This window comes from Nomascus leucogenys, chromosome 22a (assembly GCF_006542625.1).
Source record: "Nomascus leucogenys isolate Asia chromosome 22a, Asia_NLE_v1, whole genome shotgun sequence".
In the NCBI taxonomy this organism is placed as follows: domain Eukaryota; kingdom Metazoa; phylum Chordata; class Mammalia; order Primates; family Hylobatidae; genus Nomascus; species Nomascus leucogenys.
The window spans coordinates 138,460,275-138,487,451 of record NC_044402.1 but is presented as its reverse complement, the minus strand read 5'-3'; the positions used below and the strand labels follow the sequence as shown (position 1 = coordinate 138,487,451).

The window sequence follows — 27,177 nt, the reverse complement described above, 5'->3', positions numbered from 1 at the left end:
GCGTCACAGAGCTTCCCGGGAACTGGGCACGAGGAGCCGCGTCTCCTGGGCCGGCGGATCCCCGCACTTTCACTTCCGGGGGAGCCCCATGACCTTCGCTGTCTTGGGCAGGGCCGCCATCGGGCCGCGGCCGGTTAGTCGGCGGCTGGACCTGAGGATCAGAGGCGGCTGGGCAGTCCTGCGGATGCCTCCCTCTAGCCTCATGAGAGCGGGACCGTGCGCTCCGGAAGAGCCGGGGCCGCGCGGCCTTGTTCGCCGCGAACCCTCGAGGGGAAGTGCCGGGACCGCGGCAGCAGGGCCAGGACCCCGGGGGTCTCCCGCAGGCCACCCTGGACGGTGATGAGCAGGTCCGCTGGACCCGCGCGTCCGTTAGTCGGAGCGGCTCCATAGGGGACCTGGATGGCATGAAGTTAGAGTCACGCATCGAGGATGGACTTGAGGGGATCTGGAGTAGAGGATGGGAGGGCATTGAGAAAATAGGGCCAGAGATGAGGGACTCTAAATGGGCGTGGAAACGCAGGAAAGATTAATTCAAGATCTGTTTAGGCCGTTAAATAGGAATTGGGGCATGAGGGACAGGAAGGAATCAAGGATTAGACAAGTGACTGGGAAGATGTTAGTGCCTTTATCTGGGTAAGAGGGAACACGGGAGGGGGAAAGATGATGGGTTGAGCTTTGGACATGTTGAGTTGTCTGTGAGACAGTCACAAGTGTAAACATCCACCATTCAGGTGTCCTGCCAACCATTAAGAAAAGTCAGTTGTGAAAGTGGTAAAAATGACCAAAAATCCCTGAACTCTCATGAAGCCATCCTACCATCACTTATTTTTTTGGTTGTTTTTTTTTTTTTGGCATAATAGTGTCTAACTTTGAGCCTTGAACTATGCCAGGCAGTGTTCTAGGTATTTTTCGTGTGTTCACTAATTTAATCTTGATGATTAACCCAGTCCGGTAGGTATTTATATATGAGGAATCCAAGATACAGAAAGGCATCTTGCCCAAGTTCACACGAGTAGTAGTTGGAGCCAAAACTCGGTTTCAAGCATGCTTTGCCAAGAGGTTGAATTTTAATTGGCTTTTCATAGGCTTTCTCTATTTTATGTCCTGTTGGGGTCCAGAATAACTTGACTTTTCCAGCACAGCAAATCTGCACATTTCTGGACTCATTCTCTCTCATTCTTCCCTATAAACGCAGCTCATTTCTTGCCAAATGCAGCCAATAGCAAAGGGCCCACCAACATTTAAGAAGCAAATGGATGCACAGGAGCATGAGAACAGTCAAAAGAGATGGAAAGGAAAGGGAATTGAGAAGGAATGTCAAAAAAGCCAAGAAGACAGATAATAGTGTAAAGTGTGGCTGAGAGGCAATCCGAAGTCTACTGTGCGTACCAATTAGGAGGCACTGATAAACTAGCGAGAGGCATGGAAGTCGTGGGAGAGGCATGGAAGTTAGAATGCAAAGATGGGATATGAAAAAATGAAGAATGCAGTCAACTCTTAAAACGGTTGAGAAAGGAGGAATTAAAAAGGCGTATAAGACTACAGGCAAGCTGGGCGCGGTGGTTCACACCTGTAATCCTAGCACTTTGAAAGGCTGAGGTGGGCGGATCACCTAAGGTCAGGGGTTTGAGACCAGCCTGGCCAACATGGCAAAACTCCGTCTCTACTAAAAATACAAAAATTAGCTGAGTGTGGTGGTGCATGCTTGTAATCCCAGCTACTGGGAAGGCTGAGGCAAGAGAATCACTTGAATCCGGGAGGTGGAGGTTACACAGTGAAGTTGAAACCATGCCACTGCACTCCAACCTGGGCAACAGAGTGAGACTCCGTCTCAAAAAAAGAAGAAGATTAAGAGCAAATAGAGACTGAACATGTTCATAGGCTAAAGGGAGGTAGCTAACAGGACATGCAAGAAAGAGGAGCCAAAGTCCTGGAGGAGATGACGGGGGATGAAGTGAAGAGTAAAGGTGGCTAGGGAAGTTGATAGGCATGGGGAGAATTCATTCTCTAAATCTGTTTGGAAGGCCGTAAGGATAGGAGCCCAAGGACAATGGACAAGGTGACGATTCATCCCAAGCACTCCTTGGGTCACTTAGGCAGCAATAAGGTTTGTGTTTCCAGGTGAACATAGTGAGTGTAGTGGTGGAGTCAGACAAGATAGTGTCCAACATGGCTGGTGATACCCAGAAAGAACTGAGTACAAACATACAGGAGCCCAGGTGCTGAGGTAGCCCAGCTGAAAACAGTTTAGGGTGCAACATGCAGCAGCAGCTACCACCATTCCAAGTATACTGGTCACACATGCAACAGATGACCTACCAAGATGTCTCTAATACAAACACAAGTGCCCCACAGTGGCAACATTTGAGGAATGCCATCTCCATGAAGACAGTGAGAGGTAACAGCATGCTGGCAGCCCTCGCTGGCTCTGGGTGCCTACTCTGCCTGGGTTCCCACTTTGGCGGCACTTGAGGAGCCCTTCAGCCCACTGCTGCACTGTGGGAGCTCCTTTCTGGGCTGGCCAAGGCCGGAGCCGGCTCCCTCAGCTTGCAGGGAGGTGTGGGGGGAGAGGCACGACTGGGAACTGGGGCTGCGCAGGGCGCTTGCGGGCCAGCTGGAGTTCCGGGTGGCCGTCGGCTTGGCGGCCCCACACTTGGAGCGCCGGCTGGCCCTGCCGGCCCCAGGAAATGAGGGGCTTAGCACCCGGGCCAGCGGCTGCAGAGGGTGTACTTTGTCCCCCAGCAGTGCCGGCCCACCGGGGCTGCGCTGGATTTCTCGCCGGGCCTTAGCTGCCTCCCCGCGGGGCAGGGCTCAGGACCTGCAGCCCGCCATGCCTGAGCCTCCCCAGCTCCGTGGGCTCCTGCTCAGCCGGAGCCTCCCAGACGAGTGCTGCTCCCTACTCCACGGCAGCCAGTACCATCGACCGCCCAAGGGCTGAGGAGTGCGGGCACACGCCGCGGGACTGGCAGGCAGCTCCACCTGCGGCCCCGGTGCGGGATCCACTGGGTGAAGCCAGCTGGGCTCCTGAGTCTGGTGGGGACTTGGAGAACCTTTGTGTCTAGCTCTGGGATTGTAAACGCACTAATCAGCGCCCTGTCAAAACAGATCACTGGGGTCTCTGTAAAATGGACCAATCAGCAGGATGTGGGTGGGGCCGGATAAGAGAATAAAAGCAGGCTGCTCGAGCCAGCAGTGGCAACCTGCTGGGGTCCCCTTCCACACTGGAAGCTTTGTTCTTTCACTCTTTGCAATAAATCTTGCTGCTGCTCATTCTTTGGATCCACACTGCCTTTATGAGCTGTAACACTCACCGCGAAGGTCTGCAGCTTCACTCCTGAAGCCAGCAAGACCACGAACCCACCGGGAGGAACGAACAACTCCAGACGCACCGCCTTAAGAGCTGTAACACTCACACGCCGCCTTAAGAGTGAAGGTCCACAGCTTCACTCCTGAGCCAGGGAGACCACGAACCCCACCAGAAGGAAGAAACTCCAAACACATCCGAACATCAGAAGGAACAAACTCTGGACACGCCGCCTTTAAGAACTGTAACACTCACCGTGAGGGTCCGTGGCTTCATTCTTGAAGTCAGTGACACCAAGAACCCACCAATTCCGGACACAATAGCACACGCACCAAATAGAATTCTCACCTAAGGGAAAAAGTTAATAGAGCTATCAGAGTAGGTCTCCAATACAGCAAGTTCTTGAGACAAATGGGTATTTTATTTAAAAAAAAAAAAAAAAAAGGCTGTCATGAAACAAGAACAAACAATGAAAAGAGATACTGGACATTAATAATTGAAGTTTAAAACCTCAATATGAGTTGTCAGGTGTTGGGGGAGGAAAAGATGCATAGGCAGAGAACAGAATTTTTAGGGCAATGAACTATTTTGTATACTATAATGGTGGATACATGTAATATATTTGTCAAAATTCACAGAAGATACAACACCGAGAATGAATCCTAATGTAAACTATGGACTACGGGTGATGATGTGTCAATGAAGGTTAATCAGTTGTTAACAAAAGTACCACAGTGCATGTTGATAGTGGAGGAGGTTGTGTACATGTGCACAGGCAGGGGATATACGGTAACTGCTCAATTTTCAAGTGAACCTAAAACTCTTCTAAAAAATAAGGTTTATTGTTTTTTTTTTAGAACCCCCCAATAGATGGGTTGAAGAACAGATTAGGCATAGCTGAGGAGTGAATTCGTGAACTGGCCCTAGGAATTCTCTGATTATTGCTCAAAAGGATAGAGATGGAAAATATGAAATAAAATCGTCCATTGAATACGGTGATTCTCAAGCAGGGGTGATTTTTCCTTCCAGGGGTCCTTTGGTCATATCTGGAGACAATTTTGGTTGCCATAACAGGAGCTGTGGTGCTTCTGGGCTGTAGTGAGTGAGGCTATTTATACCACTGAGCATCCCCCACAATAAATTATCAGCCCCAAGTGTCGCCAGTGCCAAAGGGGAGAAACCCTGATGTGGTTCCACGTTTCCATTTGGTATCATTTCTTCTGCCAGAGGACTTTGTAGTGCTAGTCTGCTGGTATGCTTCCTTCAGCTTTTGTACACATGAAAACTCGTTATTTTGCCTTCATATTTGATATGTTCCTTAGATCTAGAATTCTGGCTTGAGTTTTTTCTTTCAGCACTTTAGTTACTTCTCCAATATTTTGCTTGTATTGTCTGCATGAGACATCTGTTGTCACCCTTATCTTTGTTCCTCTATATGTTGTCTCTTTATTTCCTTCCTGCTTGCTTTGAATATTTTGCTCTGGCCAGGCACAGTGGCTCATGCCTGTACTCCCGGCACTTAGGGAGGCAGACGTGAGAGGACAGATTGAGCCTATGAGTTCCAGACCTGCCTGGGCAGTATAGCGAGATCCCATTCTTCACAAAAAATTTAAAAAAGTATTTAAAAGATTTTGCTCTGTCACTGATTTTGAGCAGTTTCATTATGAGACTTCATTATGGAGTAACGTTCTTCATGCTTTTGTGCTTTGGGTTTGTTGACCTTTTTAGACCCATTGGATTAGAGTGTTTATCAATTTGGAAAACTTTTCTTTTCAAATATTTCTTTCTCCCCTGCTTCTTTGGGGATTCACAATTACAAGTTATCTCACAGCTCATGAAGTTCTTATGGGGGGAGAGGTTCCCAGTTTTTCCCTTTATTTTGGATTGTCTTTGTGGCTCTATCTTGAAGTCCATGTTTCTTTCGCAACATATAAGCTGCTGTTAAACCCATCCAGTGTCTTTCTCTATTTTTTTTTTTTTAGATGGAGTCTCTCTCTGTCTCTTAGGCTGGAGTGCAGTGGCGCGATGTTGGCTCACTGCAACCTCCGCCTCCCGGGTTCAAGTGATTCTCCTGCCTCAGCCTCCCAAGTAATTGAGATTACAGGCATGCGCCACCACGCCCAGCTAATTTTTGTATTTTTAGTAGAGACAGGGTTTCTCCATGTTGGCCAGGCTGGTCTCAAACTCCTGACCTCAGGTGATCCCCCTGCCTTGGCCTCCCAAAGTGCTGGGATTACAGGTATGAGCCACCGAGCCCGGCCTGTAATATTTAATTGAATGCTAGGCATAGTATATTTTCTCTGGTGGGTATTTTTTATTTTTGTAGACAAGAGTCTTGCTCTGTCACCCAGGCTGGAGAGCAGTGGCATGATCTCAGCTCACTGCAACCTCCTCCCAGGCTCAAGCAATCCTCCCATCTCAGCCTCCCAACTAGCTGGGACTACAGGTGCATGCCACCACACCTGGCTAATTTTTGTATTTTTTGTAGAGATGGGGTCTCACCATGTTGCCCAGGCTGGTCTCCTGTGCTCAAGCCATCCTGACCTCTGCCTTAGCCTCCCAATGGGCTGGGATTACAGGCATGAGCCACCACTCCTGGCCTGGATATATATTTTTAATTAAAAATTTTATTGAGATCATTTTGGGATTACAGACATGAGCCACAACTCCTGGCCTGGATATATATTTTTAATTCAAAATTTTATTGAGATCATTTTGGGATTACAGACATGAGCCACAACTCCTGGCCTGGATATATATTTTTAATTCAAAATTTTATTGAGATCATTGTAGATTTACATGCAGATGTAAATAAATGAAAGAGATCCTGGCCGGGCACGGTGGCTCACACCTGTAATCCCAGCACTTTGGGAGGCAGAGGCAGATGAATCACCCGAGGTCGGGAGTTCGAGACCAGCCTGACCAACAAAAATATAAAAATACTCTCTACTATACAAAAAACTATACAAAAATACTGTCTCTACTAAAAATACAAAAAATTAGCCAGGTATAGTGGTGCATGCCTGTAATCTCAGCTACTTGGGAGGCTGAGGCAGGAGAATCACTTGAACCCGGGAGGCGGAGGTTGCAGTGAACTGAGATCGCACCATTGCACTCCAGCCTGGGCAACGAGAGTGAAACTCTGTCTCGAAAAAAAAAAAAAAAAAAAAAAAAAAAAAAGCGATCCTTTACCCAGCTGTCCACAATGATTAAATCTTGAAAACTATAGTATAACATTACAACCAGGGGCAGGCGAGGTAGCTCATGCCTGTAATTCCAGCACTTTGGGAGGCCGAGGTGGGTAGGTCACGAGGTCAGGAGTTCGAAACTAGCTTGGCGAATATGGTGAAACCCCGTCTCTACTAAAAATACGAAAATTAGCCAGGCGTGGTGGCGTGTGCCTGTAGTCCCAGCTACTCGGGGGGCTGAGGCAGAAGAATCACTTGAACCCGGGAGGCAGAGGTTGCAATGAGCCGAGATCACCACTGCACTCCAGCCTGGGCAACAGAGAAATACTTTATCTCTCTCTCTCTCTCTCTCTCTCTCTCTCTCTCTCTATATATATATATATATATATATATATATATATATACACACACACACATATATATACACATATATATACACACACATATATATATATACATATATATATATCTCACAACCAAGAGATTGACATATTGACATTGATACAATTCATTGTTTTTCCCCAGCTTTACTCATTTGTGGGGTGTTTAGCCCTATCCAATTTTTTGATGTGTACATTTGTGTATCCACTACCACAATCAAGACACATTTCCGTCATTACAGGGATCCTTGTATTAGTCTTAAAAACAAATCCACCCCCTCCTCCTGCCCATTCCTGTCTCTAACTCCTGCCAGCCACTAAACTCTTGTGTTTCTAAAATTTTGTTTTTCCAAATGTGTTATATAAACAAAAACATACATCATGTTACTTCTTCAGATTTTTTTTTTCCTCAGTGTAATTCCTGGAGACTGGTCCAAGTTGCTGTGAATAGCTTATTGCTGTTCACTGCTGAGTAGTATTCCAGGGTATGTGTGTACCACAGTTTGATTAACCATTCATAGGTTGAAGGACACCTGGGCTGATTCCAGATTACAGCTGTTATAAATAAGGCGACTATAAACATTGGTGTAAAGGTTTTTGTGTGAACATTAAGTTCTCATTTCTCTGGGATAAATGGTCAAGAATGTAGTAGCTGGGGCATACAGTAATTGCATGTTCACTGTAATGACTCAGCAACTGAAATTTCCAACTATGACTGCAGATTTGTCTGTCTCTTTTCAGCTCTATCAGTTTTTACTTCATGCGTTTTCCGAGTCTGATGTTGGTAAAGGCACATGTAGGACTGTCTGGTGGTGAATCTTCTGTTATGTAATATCCATCTTTGTCTCTGCCAATTTTCTTTGCTCTGAAGTCTAAGTGACCAGATATCAATATAGTCACTGCTGCTTTTTTTTAAAATTAAATTCCGCATATCTGTTTTCATCCTTTCAATCTACAAATGTTTAATTTGATCGGAGTTTCTACTAAACAATATAATTGAGTTGTGCCTTTTAATCCACTCTGCCAATCTTTGACTTAAGAGAATTACTGATATGTTAGCTCTTAAATCTACCGTTTTGTTTGTTTCATCTGGTTTTCAGGCCGTATCTCTTTACTTGCCTTCCTTTGGGTTACCTGAACAGTTTTCAGTATTCTGTCTTGATTTCTTTATACTGTTTTCAAAAACTGAGATATAATCCACATACCATAACCTTCACCCTTTTAGAGTACACAATTCAGTGGATTTTCATCTATTCCCAAGGTTGTGCAACCATCACCACTAATTCCAGAATATTTTCAACACCCCAAAAAGAAATAACTGTGCTCATTAGTATTCATTTTCCATACCCTAGCAACCAATAAACTTTTTTTTTTTGTAAGATGGAGTCTTGCTTGTTGTCCAGCCTGGAGTGCAGTGGCTCAATCTCGGCTCACTGCAACCTCTGTCTTCTGGGTTCAAGCAATTCTTGTGCCTCAGCCTCCCAAGTAGCTGGGATTACAGGCGTGTGCCACCATGCCCAGCTAATTTTTGTATTTCTAGTAGAGACAGGGTTTCACCACTAGCCAGGCTCTTGTATTTAGGTCTTTAATTCATTTGACTTAATCTTTGTATTATAATATACGACATGAGGTAAGAAAAGACAATTCTTTCTACCATTGAATTGTCTCCATACTTATCAAATATCGATTGACTGTAGGCCAGGTGCAGTGGCTCATGCCTGTAATCCCAGCACTTTGGGAGGCCGAGGTGGGTGGACTGCTTTGAGCTCATGAGTTCGAGACCAGCCTAGACAACACGGTGAAACCCTGTCTTTACAAAAAATACAAAAATATCAGCCAGGCGTGGTGGCACATGCCTGTAGTCCCAGCTACTCGGGAAGCTAAGGTGGAGGATGGCTTGAACCTGGGAGGCCAGAGGTTGCAGTGAACTGAGATCGCACCACTGCACTGCATCCTGGGCAACAGAGCCAGACCTTGCCTCAAAGAAAAAAAAAATCAATTGATCAAGTCAGGCATAGTCCCAGATACTCAGGAGGCTGAGGTGGGAAAATCCTTTGAGCCCAAGAGTGCAAGTCTAGCCTGGACAACATAGTGAGGCCCCTATCACTTGAAAAAAAAAACTCAATTGACCATAGATGTACAGGTTTATTTCTGGACTCAGATAATCTATTAATCTATACATCTCTCCTTATGACACTGTCTTGATTACTATGACTTTATAGTTAAGCTTTGAAATCAAAAAGTGTGAGTCCTCTAGATTTGTCCCTTTTCAAGATTGTGTTGGCTATTCGGGGCCCCTTAAATTTTCTCAAGACTGTTAGGATTAGCTTGAGAGGGTTTGCACTAAATCTGTACATTTATTTAGTGTATTAGTCCTGTTTCATGCTGCTGATAGACATACCAGAGACTGGGCAATATACAAAAGAAAGAGGTTTAATGGACTTACAGCTCCATGTGGCTGGGAAGGCTTCACAATCATGGTGGAAGGCAAGGAGGAGCAAGTCACATCTTACATGGATGGCAGCAGGCAAAGAGAGAGATTGTGCAGGGAAACTCCCCCGTATGAAACCATCAGATCTCGTGAGACTCACCCATCACCACAAGGACAGCACGGAAAAGACCTGCCACCATGATTCAATTACCTCCCACCGGGTCCCTCCCACAACACGTGGGAATTTAAGATGAGATTTGGGCGGGGACACAGCCAAACCATATCATTTAGGGAGTCTGGTCATCTTAACAATATTAAGTCTTGCAAAACAAACACAGAATGGCTTTCCATTTATTTGTCTTCAGTTTCTTCCAGTGGTATTTTGTAGTTTTTGTCTCTAAGTCTTGTTTCTTTTATTAAATGTATGACTAAGTATTTTTTATGCCATCACAAACGGAATTGCTTTTCTTATTTTCATTTTTAGATTGTTCATTGCTAGTGATTACAGTATACTGAACTTACATATTACAACCTGGGAAAAGCAGTTTTGTCCTCAGTGAGCTCTAACTCAAGTCAAATACAGCCTTGCAAGTGGGGTTTTTCATGGAGCTACAAGATTTGTTAAATGACACATTTCTCAGCTGGGCGACATGGCTCATGCCTGTAATCCCAGCCCTTTGGGAGGCTGAGGCGGGCGATCACCTGAGGTCAGGAGTTTGAGGCCAGCCTGGCCAACATGGTCAAACCCCATCTCTACCAAAACTTCAAAAATTAGCAGGGTGTGGTGGCGTGCACCTGTAGTCCAGCTATTTGGGAGGCTGAGGCAGGGGAATCACTTGAACCTGGGAGGCGGAGGTTGCAGTGAGCTGAGATCATGCCACTGCACTCCAGCCTGGGCAACATAGCAAGAAAAGGACACATTTCTCCAGGAATGAGGCTTTGAAGGATCTCCAGCCGTGTTCTGCTCCCTCCAGTGGTGTCCAGGCTGTGCATTTGCACTGTGAATGTGTTTAAGGCTACTGTGGAGTTTGAGGATGTGAAAGAGGGATAGTGAGCCAGGCATGGTGGCTCACAGATGTAGTTCCAGCACTTTGGGAGGCCAAGGTGGGTAGATCACCTGAGGTCAGGAGTTCAAGACCAGCCTGACCAACATGGAGAAACCCCGTCTCTACTAAAAATACAAAATTAGCCAGGCATGGTGGCGCATGCCTGTAATCCCAGCTACTCAAGAGGCTGAGGCAGGAGAATTGCTTGAACCCGGGAGGCAGGAGGTTGAGGTGAGCCGAGATCATGCCATTGTTCTCCAGTCTGGGCAACAAGAGCAAAACTCTGTCCAAAAAAAAAAAAAAGAAAGAAAAAGAAAGAGGAATAGCGTAAGTTAAAAATGCCATAAACCTCTGTTGTTAATGAGATTTATATATTTTTCTTGAGTAAATGCTCTGGATTGCTTCAAGCCTATGATTAATTTCCAGAGCTATAAAAAGGTGACTGATAATTTTTTACTAGTTTTGTTACTTTTATGGAAGAGAACATTTTAAGAAGTTCTTGGCTGGACGCGGTGGCTCACGCCTGTAATCCGAGCACTTTGGGAGGCTGAGGCAGGCGGATCACTTTAGGTTAGGAGTTCGAAACCAGCCTGGCCAACATGGTGAGACCCTGTCCCTACTAAAAATAGAAAAATTAGCCAGGCGTGGTGGCACATGCCTGTAATCCCAGTTACTCGGGAGGCTGAGGCAGGAGAATCGCTTGAACCCAGAAAGCGGAGGTTGCAGTGAGCTGAGATCAAGCCACTGCACTCCAGCCTGGGTGACAGAGCGAGACCCTATCTTAAAAAAACAAAATAAGTTCTTTGCCAATTTCACTGATATCATTTTTATTCATACTGTCTCTTAGTGTGTCTCTGTAGTTTCCTTAGTGGCTCTGGTATTACAATATACATACATGACTTATTAAGTCTACTAGTGTCAACATTTTACCACTTCTAATGAAATAAGGAAATCTTACTTGCATTTAATTTTATTCCTTTTTTTTTTTTCCCCAAGACAGAGGGTCTTGCTGTTGGCCAGGCTGGAGTGCAGTGGTGCAGTCATAGCTCACTGTAACATCTAACTCCTGAGCTCAGGTCATCTTCCTGCCTCACCCTCCTGAGTAGGTATGACTACAGGCGTACACCACTATGACGGGCTAATTTTTTTTTTTTTTTTTTTTTTGAGACGGAGTCTCACTCTGTCACCCAGGCTGGAGTGCAGTGGCGCAATATCGGATCACTGCAAGTGCTGCCTCCCAGGTTCACGCCATTCTCCTGCCTCAGCCTCCCGAGTAGCGGGGACTACAGGCGCCTGCCACACCTGGCTAATTTTTTTGTATTTTTAGTAGAGACGGGGTTTCACCGTGTTGGCCAGGGTGGTCTCAATCTCCTGACCTCGTGATCCACCTGCCTTGGCCTCCCAAAGTGCTGGCATTACAGGCGTGAGCCACCACACCTGGCCCCATGATGGGCTAACATTTTAGAGATGCGGTCTTGCTATGTTGCCCATGCTGGTCTCAAACTCTTGGCCTCAAGCAATCCTCTTGCCTCGGCCTCCCAAAGTGCTGGGATTATAGGCATGAGCCACTGCACCCTGCCCTATTTCCTCTACTTTTAAATATCATTGTGTTGAGCATCAGACAGCATGATTTTTAATTTAATCAACACATATGATTTATGAAGATTATTTTATCACTTCTTTTGTTTGAAGAACTTCCTTTAGCTAAACTTTATGGGTAGATTAACTAATTCTTCGTTTTATTTCATCCAAGAATGTTTTGATTTCACTCATTCCTGAAAGTAAGTTTTGCTGTATATAGAATTCATGGTAGACAGTTATTTTTCTTTCAACACTTATAATACCATGCCACTTCCTTCTGGCCTCCATGATTTCTGAGGAGAAATTCACTGCTTTCAAACTGGTGTCCCCCTATAGGTAATGCATTATTTTCCTCTGGCTGCTTTTAGGACTTTTTGTTTTCAGTTTTTAGACGGTTAACTTATTATTTGCCTTGGCATGGATTTTTTTTTTTTTTTTTTTTTGAGACGGACTTTCACTCTTGTTGCCCAGGCTGGAGTGCAATGGCATGATCTCGGCTCACCACAACCTCCACCTCCCGAGTAGCTGGGATTACAGGCATGCAGCACCATGCCCAGCTAATTTTTATTTTTAGTAGATATGGGGTTTCTCCATGTTGGTCAGGCTGGTCTCAAACTCTTGACCTCAGGTGATCCACCCGCCTCGGCCTCCCAAAGTGCTGGGATTATGGGCGTGAGCCACCATGCCCAGCCTCTTGGCATGAATTTCTTTGAGTTTATCCTGTGTGTGGGTCGCTTAGCTTCATCAATCTGTGTTTCAGTCTTTCCATAACATTTGCAAAGTTTTCACATTTATTGTTTCAAATACTCTTTTAGTCTTATTCCCTTTCTCTTCTCCTTTTGGAACTCAATAGGAAATGGAATCTTTTGTCATTGTTCCATTGAGGCTTTGTCCTCTTGCATTCCCCCTTTTTGGTTTTTCTCTCTTCGGATTTGGTAAATTCTATTGATCTGTCCTCAGATTTGCTGATTGTATCTTCTGTTATTTCTACTCTACTATTAAGCTCATCCAGTAAATTTTTAAATTTTCTGTCACTGCACATTTTAGTTCAATAATTTCCACTTGGTTTTCTATAAGTTCTATAACCTTGTAGAGATATTCTATTTTTTTATTTGTCTCAGAACAATTCATTATCAGCTTTCGAAACATTTTTATGATGGGTACTTTAAAATACTTATTAGAAAATTCCATCTGATTTAACTCATGATTAGTGTCAGTTTATTGTATTTTCTTATTTAAGTTGCAATTTTCCTGGTTCTTGGTATGATAAGTGATTTTCATTTTTATCTTGGATATTTCTATTATGTTAGGAGATTGTTAATTTAAATCGCTGTCATGAACTGCCTGACGTCATGTCTGAAAGCCTGAAAAGCCATAGATATTGTTGGGTTTTTGCTTATTTCATATAGGAGGGTAGATCCAATCCTTGTTACTCAAGCTGCAAGCACAAGTTCCCTCTGTCCTTTCTGTTATCTTCCTTCCGATGGCTTTTGTCTGTTTTCTTCTGCATTCTGGGAGGATTCCTCAAATTTGTCTCTACATCATTGATCTACTTTCTCAGCATCAATTCTGCCCTTTGCTGTGCACTTTATGATGATGACTTTAGTTTCCTCATCTAGTTCTTTTATAGTTTCATTCTGTTTCCTTTTCACTTTGGCCTATTGCCTACTTAGGGCTTTTTTAGTCAAAGGTGCAATTTATTGCATGTTCCTAAACATGTGGATTTTTCTTCCCTAAAAGATTTTTTTTGATTCTACACTTCATTTCCAAAATCATGTTTACCCTTAGAATCTCTGGGATATTACTTCTTCTTTTCTGCAGCATTTTCCCACAGGCTTTACTCAAGCAAAGTAAACTCTGCTCAGCCTTGACATCTGTCAGCTGATGGAAGGGCAGTTACCTTGCCTGGGTGGTGCCAGACACCATCCTCAGCTATTGCCTGGGCTACTAAGTGCACCCAGCTCCTGGTTGACTGCCACAAGCAGGCTTGCAGCTGGTGTACTGTGCTCTTAAGCTACTACATATTTACTCAACAGCCAAAAATCACATTGTAGTAATCTACTCAGTTACTGCAGCTGGCTAAGGCCTGTACTCCAGATGCTGACTCCTGGGAGAGGCAGGAATACATATGTGAGTAAGTGCAGTCCACACCCTTGGTGCTTCTGGAAGCTTGGGAAAGACGAGGATACTCAGAAAGTGTTCGTCTACCTGTAAGAGCAGGAACAGCTTCATAGCAGTGGCACCATATGAACTAACTCTTGAAGGAGTCCCAAGAGGGAGGCTGAGTGTCTTGGAAGAGTGGACCTCATCTCAGAGCATATAAGCACTATTTTGAGGCCAGGGTCTTCAGGGTAGTGGCTGGCAGGGTGGACAGGGGCCCAGTGACAATGGGCTCTGTATGCCAGGCACAGGAATGCTTATTCTGAAGGCAAGAGGAAGAGGTGGAATGGTCAAAGGTGTTTCAGAAACCTCTGTGGCAGTAAAGTGGAGAGGATGTGGGTGAGGAGGCCATCCCCACGGGTTTTAGTCTCACCTGGATGTCTGGCCAGCTCTTCCACATCCCACTGCCCTTCCTACAATGACCATGGTTTCTGTCACATGCCACTGTGATTGGTATGGCAGAGCACACAGCCATGTGAGTGGGATCCACAGAGTCACTGGGCTCCACCTGTGTCTCCTGCTCTATCTGGAGCTCCTTGCCACAGCATTCCCCAGGGAGACAGGTTTTCTCTTTCCAGACTAACTTGAGGTGGAAACCTCTTAGGAATAGGAAACAAGGCTACTGACCCACAGGGCTGCACCCAGCTACAGCTCCTCCACCTCACCATGGGAGGAGAGGAAAGGACACAGGTGAACAGGGTCACTGAGGTTGGAATACATATTTTTAGAAAGGGATATCTGGTAATATCAATGACTGGTTTGAGATAAAGTAATCTTCTAACATTAGGCATCAGGAATGACATATGAGTGATGGGCTGCTAGGAACGTCATGAGGTTGCACACTGAGGTGATGAAAACCCAATACTGAAAAATGCAACAAATACAGACAGAGGAGGCCTTATAGGCCACAAGAGCATCACTTGGGTATCACCTAATTATCAGAGAAGGGGAAACACCCACACATGAACTGTGGACCAGAGGCCCAAGGAAGAGACAAAATGGAAGTGCTAAGCCACTACAGCTACTATGTAAGTCTCTCCTGGTTACTGTGCCTCCCTGACAAGTATTTACCCCAGTCGGCTGTGCATGGAGGCCCTGTTCACAGGTGTTCTCTTCCCCAGCATGGGGAACTCTTGGAGTAGGCACTGTCATTTCCATCTGGCCCTGACATAAGCTTAAAAAAAAAAAAAAAAAAAAAAAAAGCAGTGAAAATACTGGAAGAACTCTGGCTCAGTGAATTTGCCAATGAGAATCAGCAAGGCCTAAGATGAATTTTTTGAAGTGATCATTCAGTTCTTTATATAACTGTGTGAACAAACAGATATTCTTAACAATGCAGGGTCCCCAAATGCTCCCATCAGTGGGTTTCTTGAAGAACTTTATTTTTTCAAACCACAATTCTTTCAATAAATAAATTTCTGTAACCTATGGAAACCTGGGGTAAGAGAGGTGGCGTAGATAGGTGATATAGACACCTCTGAACCAGCCCCTCTCAGCTGTTCAATATTTTTTTATTTTAGGCAGGGCTATAGGAGGGAGGAAAGAGGGGAGTGACAGGTTTTCTCATTTTTCAAATTATTCTTTGGCAAAGAACAAGTTAAACATTTTACTAATACTATATATCAACATTTTACTAGACTTATTTTATGAAGAATAGTGAACGTGTAGCAAACTTGAATTTCCAAAGCGAAACATATGGTTAAAAGTGAAGGCCAGGTGCGGTGGCTCACACCTGTAATCCCAGCACTTTGGGAGGCCAAGGCGGGCAGACTGCTTGAGCTCTGGAGTTTGGGACCAGCCTGGCTAACATGGTAAAACCCCATCTCTACCCAAAATACAAAAAATTAGCTGGGAATGGTGGTGCATGCCTGTGGTCCCAGCTACTGGGGAGGCTGAGGTGGGAGGATTGCTTGAGCCCAGGAGGTGGAGGTTGCAGTAAGCTGAGATCACACCACTGTACTCTAGCTCCAGCCTGGGTGAGACAGTGAGGCCCCATCTCAAAAAAAGAAAAAAAGAAAGTGAAAACAATCCTGAATTGGTGGTTTACATCTTCTTGTTGGAATTCTTACATGAAAAAACACAATCTGCTTGATTTGATTATTGGCAAAAAGGGTGATGTTAACAGGAATATGTGACTTATTTTGAAAATCTCTTAGGGAATAAGAACGTTCTACTTAACAAATGTAAATCAGAATGCACCAGTAGTGCCGTGGGTTTTACAGAAGAAACTGGAACTGATTTTTCACAGCAGTTCTTTAAATAAGTGGGGCTGGAGAGTGGCAGCAGAGCAACCCCAGGAACAGCAAGTGGGGTTTGTTCACTGAAGACTGTGACAGATTTTTGTGATCACCACCGCCTGGGAGTTTGCCCTCTGGGATTTTTTCTTTTTTTGGGGTCTAGAATCCAGCAGAAGGGCTATTCAATCTTTCTGCTGCCATAAGAAAAAAACATGCTGGGTCTATCACCAGATGGCCTCTGAATGGGGCTAGGACTCTGCTGAGACTGGCTTAGCTATGAACACTGTTATGTTCTACACTCCACAAGGTCTTTCCAGACAAGTGTGCAAGTAACTACAGACATGAAAATATGCACAGGTGCTTTGAATCATGTAAACTGCCAAATACAAAGGTACATGATCCTTTAAAAGAACGGACATTCACAATGTTTCAGCTCCTGAGCAGCCTCTCAGGCCTCTCGTGCTTGGAGACGAGGGCAGGTGAAGACAACCCTAACCCAAGACACTGGCTCCCCGTGGTCCATGGTGGAAACACCACAGATGACGAGTCATGGGAGAAAAGGCGAGGGGCACAGCTGAGATCCATTTTCAATATCTGAATAATACTCTTGCCTTGGCTCCTTAGTAGAGACTGCAAAGGGATGGTCACCTGCTGGTGGTTACTTAGGGGAAGATCAGAGGTAAGATGTGAGGCTTCTTCTGAGAGGCTTACCCTGGAAGTGTTTCCTTCTAGGAGTGCTTGAAAAACATACAGCTTATGCATCAAATTCTAAGCAATAGTCAGAAGGACCCTCTGGAGTCTAGCCAAGAACCAGGATTCAGGAAGCAAAGGTTCTGGATGTCCAATTGGATGTCAGAGCTTCCCAAGAGCTTCACTTCCCCAAGGGCCTGCCCACTCTCACCTATTTCCAGGACTGGCCTTTTGGCCAAGTCTAAGGATTCCCATTCCCTGACAGATCAGAAACCACCAACTAGTACCCGGTTGGTTGGGGGCACATGCACTGGAGCCAGAAATGTGACTTTGGCCTGTGAAAGAGGGAGGGGAACGCCAAGAAGTCAAAAAGTCTGGAAGGAAGCTGGGTCCCACAGTCACCCAACAGATCCCAAGGGCCCCACTGGCCAAGGACCCAGGACAACAACAGCTGCTTACTGCAATGGGCTGCATCTGAGTGTGCTCCTAAGATGCGGTGTGTGTGCAAAATATCTCTGGGGGATTTCCACTAGACAGAATCGGATGATTCAGTAATCTGGACATTTTGAAAGAATTGCTTAATCCCTGATGAGCAAACTGTTTTTCTACTGTGCAGATACTTTGATGTCAGAATAGCTGATATTACCACTTTCAGTGTGGTCCAGAGGGCACACTGTCTTTCATGTACGCTGCATAAACGTTTCCACTGGACAGCAGGCGTTTCTCACTTTACAGAAGTGCTCTTCTGAAAAGTCCTGCATCAACACCTGCACCACCAGCTGGGGAACTCCAGGGAGCCCGAACAACTACTATGGGATGTGCCCTGACTTGGGCCTGGGACTGGCACCAAGCAGAGAACCTCATTTCCTGGGTCGCAGGGGGCAGGAATTAGCTGCTGGCCTCCTGCCCTGCCTAGAGAGGAAGCCTAGTGCTCAGCTGGCAAGTTCCTCTGACACTAGGCAGAGGAAAAGTGTGAAGCTGCGGTACCTCCCTCTCCTAGGCCCTGAGAGGTGGGGATTAATGTGTCTCCTGGACAAGCCCTGAGCTCCTGAGATGCCATCATTCTCTTTATCCAATCTCACCCTTCCTGCTCTGTGTGGCCCATTAGCCAGGGGCCACCCTCAAGTCTAAAGGGTGCAAAGAGGAAGCAAGGCCTACATTCCTCACCTGCTGGGTCTCCGTGACAGACTGATCTCACAATCAGAGATTCTATAAATTGAGAAAAACAAACTAAACCCAGTAGATGGCAGACGGGGAATCCAGAGGTCTAAGGAAGCTGGCAGTTAAATTTGAGAGTGTTAGGCAGGCAGCAAATGAAACTAGACATACATTTATTTTGCGTTTGATTTCACTGGTTCAAATGTCTACATGCTGGAGTAAATCCACTTGCCTCTCTTCAGGGCTCTTCCTCTGCAGAACATTAACCTGGCCAAGGATGGCCTATGCCACTGTTGACTCCTGGTCCTCCGCTCACCCCACCGGCAGGGCCTGGAGCCATAGCAAACTGAGAAGAAGGCCACAGGCACAGTCTCAGTGACATCAGACATTGGACTGATTCCTGAGGCATTGCTCCTGTCTCCCAGGACAGCAGGGTCTGGTGCTCTGATAAGTAGCTACCAGGTCACAATCACATGACCACTGCAGAAGCATCAACTCCAGCTGGTCCAGGCTCCAGCCAGTTTCCTCTGGGCAGCATGTTAGAATGGGCTCCCTGCCTTTTTTTTTGATCATCCAAATCTAGCTTCAAAGGGCTCCAAAACGTTCTCACCACATCTGGACCTGAAAGCAACAGCTGATTTTTAAGAGTCAGATTCTCACTGCATTTGGACAAAATGAATAATGTGCCTTTCATATTTTCTTTGTATTTCTCTTCAATAGTTGCTTGACCCAACATCTTTCTGTCTGCTCTATACAATGAAAATACAAACTAAATGAGAATAGAAAAAATAATTAAAGCATTGAATTGTACAAATTACAAATCTGTTCCAAAATATACTTACATTAAATAAAATACGCATTTCAATAAGAGATCTACAGTGAATGACTCTATGCATTCTGGGAAGCTTCACAACATCTAGGCAGGGCCAACATTCGTGAAAGAAGCTAAGAGATTTTGCATCCAATCACAGTTTGTAGCGGGTATCTTATTGCCAATCTGCGAGTTACACTGAACACATCATTAGCATCGCTTGTGCAGAAAACCAATTTTGTTTGGGAAAAGGGAAAGCAAGCTCTGGCCTCAATTTTGAGTTCATTACAACTTCTTAAGAATTTCACCAACAGCCTATACAGTACAAGTTCAAAAAAGTAAACATGTTAAGGTAAGCAGACAACTCTTCAGAAGCCCAAACACATTTTCTTGCTGTATTTATGTTGAATTCTCCATCTACAATGAGCAGTCATGAAGATGGTCTTCTTCAGGGCAACATGGTCACAGGACTGGGGCAATCCAGGGGACTGAGAGGGAGTATGAGGATGGGAGAGGGGGCTACCTCTTGCTGTTTCACGTTAGAGACAAACTGTAACACAGTCCATGGGCCTGCAATCGTCCCCTTTTATCATCTGGCATAACGTTTGATGTAGTCATCCACTTTATTCCGGAAGTCCTCCTGTGGAGTAACAGCGTTGGGGACAGAAAGAACAGGAGGAGTGAGTGAGTGAGTGAAGCAGCGCTTCAGGGACAAGTCAGACCCACCAGCACCAAGGCCCCCTGTGGTCGCCAAGGTGGTAGAAGGACCGGGACCTTGCGGAGTCTGACTGCCATTTCACCACGACCTGGGTGCCTACTGCACGCAAGAAACAGTGCTGGGTAGGCTGAGGGGGGAGCACGTGGAAGGCTTGAGTGGGAGGGACCCTAAGGGGGCACTTATCCCTCCTCATTTTCCAGATGGGGAAAGTGGAGCCCAGAAAAGTGTGGTTGAGGTCACAAAGCCAAGACTCCTTTGGCCACAATGGGTGTGAGCCACAGCTGCTGCTCTCAGGAAGACCCTTGTTTCTGGATTTGTCTTCCTAGAATGATTTCCCTGGATGCTGCTACCTATTTAAAATGTGCCTGCTCTTCACAGCCCATGTACAGCCCCCCGTCTCTTCTGGGCAGGATTACTACCCTGCCCAGAAGAGAGCTGGGTGTGCCACAGAGCTCCATCCTCATGCATTGAAATGAAGGTGGACAGTGACCAAAGGTGGTGTGGACCTAGGAATCACCCCAGGCCAGTATGGGTGGAACAATCTTCTCAGATCTGGGCCACTGTCAGGTTTGTCCCTGGATCTGGTCTCCCCAAGGTTAGGAGTAAAATCCCATGGGATTGTATGAGCCGTAAGAGTGACTTGGAGCTCTTAACCCTCTCACTCCTACAACACAGCTGCTGGGTCTCAGATGTCCCCGCAGGATCACACTGCTTCGGTCCCATCAATGCCATGCAGCCCCCACTGCACAGGGAACACAAGGCTTTACCAGACAACACAAGCCCATCAGGACCACCGACGGATGGCAAGGGTCGGGGACTGACTGCCCCCATGGGGAGCTGTGAGCACAGGGCTGCCTCACACCCCTGCTACTTCTCTTGAGGACCCCTGCTGCTCCAGCCCTTAGGACAGAGCTCGCCTCCTCGGCAGAACACCAGCCTCAGAAGATGGCCTGCTCTGCCCGCCTGGTTGCACTGCACCACTCCCCATGCCCACTGTGCCTGCCACTTGTTTTGTGAGTCTGAGCAGGATGCATGCTGGGTGGCACTTCTCTTGCCTCCCTGTCGGAGGTGCTCCTGCCCACTCTTTGGGGCCGTGGTCAGGCAGCACCTCCTGGGCTCAAGACTGTAGCGAGGACTTGGCAGGGCACATTTCAAATGCCCTACTTGGTCGTGGCACATAGTAGGTTTAACTAACGTTAACAGAAGCCATGGCGCTGAACATCCAGCATGATGTCTAGAACTAGCTAGAGGGGTTTTAGAACTGTGTTCAAAGCTACATCAGGTCGGGTGCAGTAATCACTTTGGGAGGCTAAGGCAGGTGGGTCGCTTGAGGCCAGGAGTTTGAGACCAGCATGGACAACATGGTAAAACCCCCTCTCTACTACTAAGAATACAAAAATTAGCCCAGTGTGGTGGCGCACGCCCACAGTCCCAGCTACTCGGGAGGCTGAGGCACAAGAATTGCCTGAACCTGGGAGATGGAGGTTGCAGTGAGCCAAGATTGCACCACTGCACTCCAGCCTGGGTGACAGACTCTGTTTCAAAAAAAAAAAAAAAAAAAAGCAACTTCAGCCAAGCAAACAGTGGTGGCTGACCGACTGCCACAATGGCAAGGCTGCTATAGGGAATCTGGTTCAGAAGATGGAATGCGAGGTTCTACCACCAAATCCAGCCAGAGCCCCTGGCCTAAGCTGAGCTACCTCGACGCCAGCCACACACGGCCTGCCTCTGCAGGCTCCTGCTCCATGTGCTTTGCACTGGGCCAATGGTAAAGTCATTTCAGACCCCCTTTCCTGACAGCACTTCCCCTCCTCAAGGCTTGTATGCTTTCTTTTATCAGACAGTTAAAACCACTGCTGCCTTGCTACTCAAGCACAGTGGAAAGGTGCTTCAGCAACTATAATTCTTTCAGCGTGGGTTTTGTTATACTTTTTTCTTCCCAGTGAGTTTTAATATATTGTTTCTAGGTAAACGGTCTTCCTTAAACAGGTGTCTTATTAGAAGACCTCAGTGTGGCTCCTGAAATGAATGACTGATCATTTATGCACTGCATTAGAGGAAAAAACTTTTTAGAAGTGGAATTGAAGATTAAAAATAATGAACAGGGGGAGCTCTCTGAACCTTTACAAGCTCAGTGTGCTGCCCTAAAAATTAAATAAATAAAAATTAAAAACAGTAATGAACAGGATCTCATTATTTTTGGGTAAAAATCAAAGTCAAGTGTGTATGAATGTGTATGAGCTCAGCAAAAGGTGTAGAAGGATAAGGTGGGCTGCTGGGGGTCAGGAGGGTGCTAGTGGGTGTGACACCGTCCATTCTCCTTCTCTGTTCCTACTATTTATTTATTTATGTATTTAAAGATGGGGTCTCACTCTGTCAGCCAGGCTGGAGTGCAGTGGCACAATCTTGGCTCACTTAACTTCCCGGGCACAAGCAATCCTCCCACCTTAGCCTCCTGAGTAGCTGGGACCACAGGCGTGTGCCACCATGCCTGGCTAATTTTTGTAAAGACAGGGTTTTGCCATGTTGCCCAGGCTGGTCTCAAACTCCTGAGCTCAAGCAATCTGCCCACCTTGGCCTCCCAAAGGTTGGGATTACAGGTGTAATCACAACGCCACCATGCTAGTGCTATACCTGTTTTAAATTACTCATACTAAATTCTACTAGGAAATCACATCAAATAAAAAATCACTTCTCAGCTGGGTGCTGTGGCTCATGCCTGTAATCCCAGCACTTTGGGACGACAAGGCAGGAGGATTGCTTGAGGCCAACCATTCAAGACCAGCCTGGGCAACAAAGCGAGACCCCATCTCTACAAAAAATAAAAGTAAAAAAATTAGCTGAATGTGGTGTCATGCACCTGTAGTCCCAGCTACTTGGGAGGCTGAAGACGGAGGATCACTTGAGCCCAGAAGGTGGAGGCTGCAGTGAGCCACTACTGCAACACTGCACTCCAGCCTGGGTGACAGAGTGAAATCTTGTCTCAAAAAACACAACAAAACAAAACAAAAAACAAAAAAACAAACACACACCAATTCTCTCTAACCTTGGGTAAAGCATTTTCCTGAGGTTACACACATTTACTATACCATATTGTTTACAAATTGCTTTGAATTCCAGCCTTGCATCTCACCACTCTCTTGGTGGATAAATTTCTCATTTATCCAATCAAGAGACAGTAGTAATCGTCTTTGTGACAAGTACATCAGCCTAGAATAAGCCTGTTACTGGCTCACCTTGTCCCGCAAATGATGTTCTGCAGCTTCAATATTCAGTGGATCATCAAAATTCAAAAGATCCTTAAAAAGAGAGAAACTTAAAGTAAACATTGGAAGAATTGCTTTTCTGCTGTTAAAGTCTTCATTTTATGGCACAGTAAGAGAAGTCTAACTAGCAAATGGCAGACCAAACTGGAGAGCTGAGAATCCCACTAAGAACTCAAGTGCTTGTGATATCAAAGTATCGAATACGTAGGTATTTTTTTCAAAATGGTGACTGACAACTGACTGAAAGAAGTTAGAGATATATTGACATGCAGTTCTACAAAGTTTGGTGAAGATGGGGTAATTGCAATCGCATTCATTTCTAATGCTATTTGTGATAACTGGAGAATGAAAACCACTATTATTAAGCATTTCCAAATAAAAATCCCCTTCTTTTCCATAAAAATTAACTTTTTCTTTTGTTTTGTGATTAACAGCTTTGACTTTTTGAGCCCCTTCCCTGGACTTTCCTTTCTCTGATTCACCAAGCCACCCATGCAAAGCCAATAGGGACGACATCTGGAACCCGAGCAAACTGCACAGCAGTGTTGCCAGGCTCATATCCCCAGACTCCGGAGAGGGAGCCAGACCCATTCTCCCCTAGAAAAGCACTGCAATGGCTACGCCCCTCAGCCCCAAGAAGCACTCTGGACTTTGGACCAAAGCTGCATCTTATCTTCACACTGCTCACCCCTCTTGTTGAGAATCGGCAGGCTTGCCTGGCCGGGCATGGTGGCTCACGCCTGTAATCCCAGCACTTTGGGAGGCTGAGACGGGCAGATCACCAGAGGTCAGAAGTTCGAGACCAGCTTGGCCAACATGGTGAAACCCCATCTCTACCAAAAATACAAAAATTAGCCAGGCATGGTGGCGCATGCCTATAATCCCAGCTACTCAGGAGGCTGAGGCAGCAGAATCGCTTGAACCCAGAGGCGGAGGTTGCAGTGAGCCAAGATGGCGCCACTGCACTCCAACCTAGGCGACAGAGCAAGACTCGGTCTCAAAAACAAAAAAAAAAAAAAAGAAAAAAAGAAAAAATCAGGGGGCCTCAATTTGTCCTTATGATGAGTCATGGCTTTCCAATGCAGGCTGTAGGATGGATCATTGTCAAGACAATCATATTTCTCTTCAGGAATGATGTTAAATTTGGGGACTATGTTCCTGGAGATTAATATGGCTGTGACCATTAAAATGTTACAAAATAGGAAAGAAAAACTGTAAATCTCTATAGTCATTCACAGCTGGAAAATTAGATTCCAAGTCCTAGAAAAAGGCAAAAATGTAAAGTACATATTAGATAAAGACTGTTATCACACAGAATTTCTTATCTTCTTTACTGTATGTTAGACCTAAGATAAATGAGTTGATCAGAATAACCATTACAGACTTAATTAGCAATTTTGATTGGCTCTTTTAGAATTTACTTAGAGCACTGAGAGATGGGGAGCTAGTGTGGCTGTAGCAGATTTCTTAAAAAAAAAATTTTTTTTTTTTTTTTGAGACAGAATTTCGCTCTTGTTGCCCAGGCTGGAGTGCAATGGCATGATCTCGGCTCACTGCAACCTCCACCTCCTGGATTCAAGAGATTCTCCTGCCTCAGCTTGCCAAGTAGCTGGGATTACAGGCGCCCGCCACCACGCCTGGCTAATTTTTTTTTTTTTTTTTTTTCAGTAGAGATGAGGTTTTACCATATTGTCCAGGCTGGTCTCCAATTTCTGACCTCAGGTGATCTGCTGGCCTCAGCGTCTCCTAAAGTGCTGCGATTACAGGCGTGAGTCACTGTGCCCAGCCAACAATTTTTTTTTAAGTCCAAGGAGCCAGTGTTTCTTTCCTCCCATTAATTCCCCTGCAGCAAGTCACCAGTCAAAACCTATTCAGAGCCAAGGAACCTGGGACAGACATGGTGGGCTCCAGAAAAAATCATCATGGTGGCTGATGACAATGACGGCATGTGGGCCCCTAGAAGGGCCTGAGTTCACACCTGTCCTCTTTGGCTCTCTCAATCAAATCTGGAGATGCCAAGGCTCAATATTACAATGGGGCACAACTGCCAGACAGATTTCAAATTAGGCTCCAGAAATAAAACTCCATTCACTTCAGTGAAAAAGCCAAAGACAGAAGCAGAACAAAGTGGCTGAGACCAGCAGAAACTGTCAAGTCCAGGTCTCCATCAGGTATGACCTCCCATGGAGATTCAGGGAGATCCTGAAATCACTGGAAGTGCTTGGTTTCTCTGCTTGTGTGATAGACATTCACCAGCTAACATCTGACAGAAAGACAAAAGGTGGGCAGGGACTCAGTTTAGTTTGAGGCTCTGCTTTTGCTGAAGATAAGAACACTGTGCCCTCAGATGACAGGACAAGTAAGGGCAGACCCACCCTAGTTTAACTGAGTCCTGCAGGTGCCTCTGCTGTAGGCAACAGCCAGTGACCCACATGACACCTGGCCAGGAGGATGCTCGTAAAACAGCCCACTGGCCTGGGTGGGCTATCCAAGATCATAGAGGCACCTTAGGTTTTATCAAAAGTAGCAAAAACTATTTTTTCACGAACAGATCTCTGAAGCTTATTTCTTTAAAAGCACCTTTATGAATCGAAAAGTAAAAATTCAAAGGAACGTGTAATATTGTATAAAAAAAATCCAACCAACAGCTTTTGGCTGAGTCCATTTAGCCTCTTCCTGCCCTAGGGCCATTGTCTGAGAAATGCTATTTCCTGAGAACAGCAAACTTCAGCACCTCATCACTGACAAAAAGACAACAACTCTGAGGTTCTGGACTCGTGAAAAGCCCGCAAGGCTGGGTAACCACAAAATCATCCACCCCAATCAGGACACCTGGGAGGTGACAGGGCCACTCCCTGGGCTGTCTAGTGTAGCCACGGGCACAGAAGTGGCCTGGGCCAAGTGACCCCAGGGTAACAGCCACCCTGCTGGAAGGGGCTAAGGCAAGTGCAACCAGCCTCATCCCCTAGAAACCGGGGTCAGCCACCTCAGCAGGGCAGAAGTGAGATTGCTGTGGCCCCTGCCCCAGACAACCTCCCCACATGTCACTCCAAAGTCCCCTCATTCCCTACCTCACTGTTCTACTTCTGACTCATAAAAGAGCAACAGAAAAAAGGGGTAACTATGTAACTATTTGCATGGTGGGTTATTTTTTAATTTATTATTTTTTTTAGAGACAGGTCTTGCTATGTTGCCCAGGCTGGTCTTGAATTCATGGGCTCAAGTGATCCACCTGCCTCAGTCTCCCAATGTGCTAGGATTACAGGTGTGAGCCACCATGCCCAGCCAGGATGTCTTTGGGGGGTTTTTGTGTGTATCTGTTGAGGCAGAGTCTCTGTCACCCAGGCTGGAGTACAGTGGTGCAATCTCACCTCACTGCAACCTTTGCCTCCTGGGCTCAAGCAATTCTCCCCCCTCAGCCTTCCAAGTAGCTGGGACTACAGACATGTGCCACTATGCCCAACTAATTTTTCTATTTTTTGTAGAGATGGGGTTTGGGCCTCCTGGGCTCAAGTGAGGATCCGCCCAAAGTGCTGGAATTACAGGCGTGAGCCACTGTGCCCAGTCCATGTTTCATTTTTTAACATGGTTTTGTGTTAACCTTAACGCAATGTCTAAAACTAGCAACAAGGAAATTGAGAATAACTTGGGATTTTGATCACTGTACTTACAGTAAACAAAGAGTTTAATCCCCAAACGACATCCTGAAATAAAAAAGAAAACAGAAAACAAGTTTTAAGCCAAAGTGCACCTAGTCTTTTAAACCCATGATCAAGAAATACGCTTTGTACTCTGTCAAAACCTGTCTTCAGCATGGTTTGTTTTTCTCAAGATAGAAAATTAAAATAACTTCTCTTCAAGTATAACAACAAACTCTGGAAAATTCAAAGCGATGAGCAGTCTCAGGCAGTGAATATAAAATCAAAGATAGCATCAGCCACCCTCCCAGTCAGACCTGACAAGCCCAATCCTGCACGACAGGGCCCGCAGGCCAGTGTCTGCATAGGGGCTCCACCTTAAATCACCTCTTACTTGTTACCACCAAATATGGTTCTGACTTCTAAAAAGTCACCTTCAAAATAACGTCTGTTGTTTTTACATCTACTGCCTCTTGCGGTCGTAGATAAGTTAATTACCCCTCATCCTATTAAGTTTTCTTAATGATTTTGCATTAGTTATTTAAAGAATCATAGAAGATTCACAATTC

At 45.6% G+C, this 27,177-nt stretch overlaps 2 protein-coding genes across 3 annotated transcripts in view; both read right to left on the bottom strand.

The window, feature by feature from the left end:
- Positions 1–3,593, bottom strand: part of SCLY (selenocysteine lyase) — a 42,226-nt gene extending 38,633 nt beyond the window's left edge. The window contains exon 1 of the mRNA XM_030802565.1: positions 3,560–3,593. The gene's annotated coding sequence lies outside the window, so the exon portion shown is untranslated. The remainder of the gene's footprint in view (positions 1–3,559) is intronic.
- A 14,738-nt stretch (positions 3,594–18,331) lies between these two features.
- UBE2F (ubiquitin conjugating enzyme E2 F (putative)) overlaps positions 18,332–27,177 on the bottom strand; it is a 74,684-nt gene continuing 65,838 nt past the window's right edge. For both annotated transcript variants that reach the window (XM_030802560.1, XM_030802561.1), the window contains exons 8-10: positions 26,642–26,674; positions 22,941–23,003; positions 18,332–19,626 (exon numbers count right to left, since the gene is read on the bottom strand). In XM_030802560.1, the coding sequence (XP_030658420.1) occupies positions 19,576–19,626; positions 22,941–23,003; positions 26,642–26,674 (147 nt within the window). In that variant the 3' untranslated portion in view covers positions 18,332–19,575. The remainder of the gene's footprint in view (positions 19,627–22,940; positions 23,004–26,641; positions 26,675–27,177) is intronic.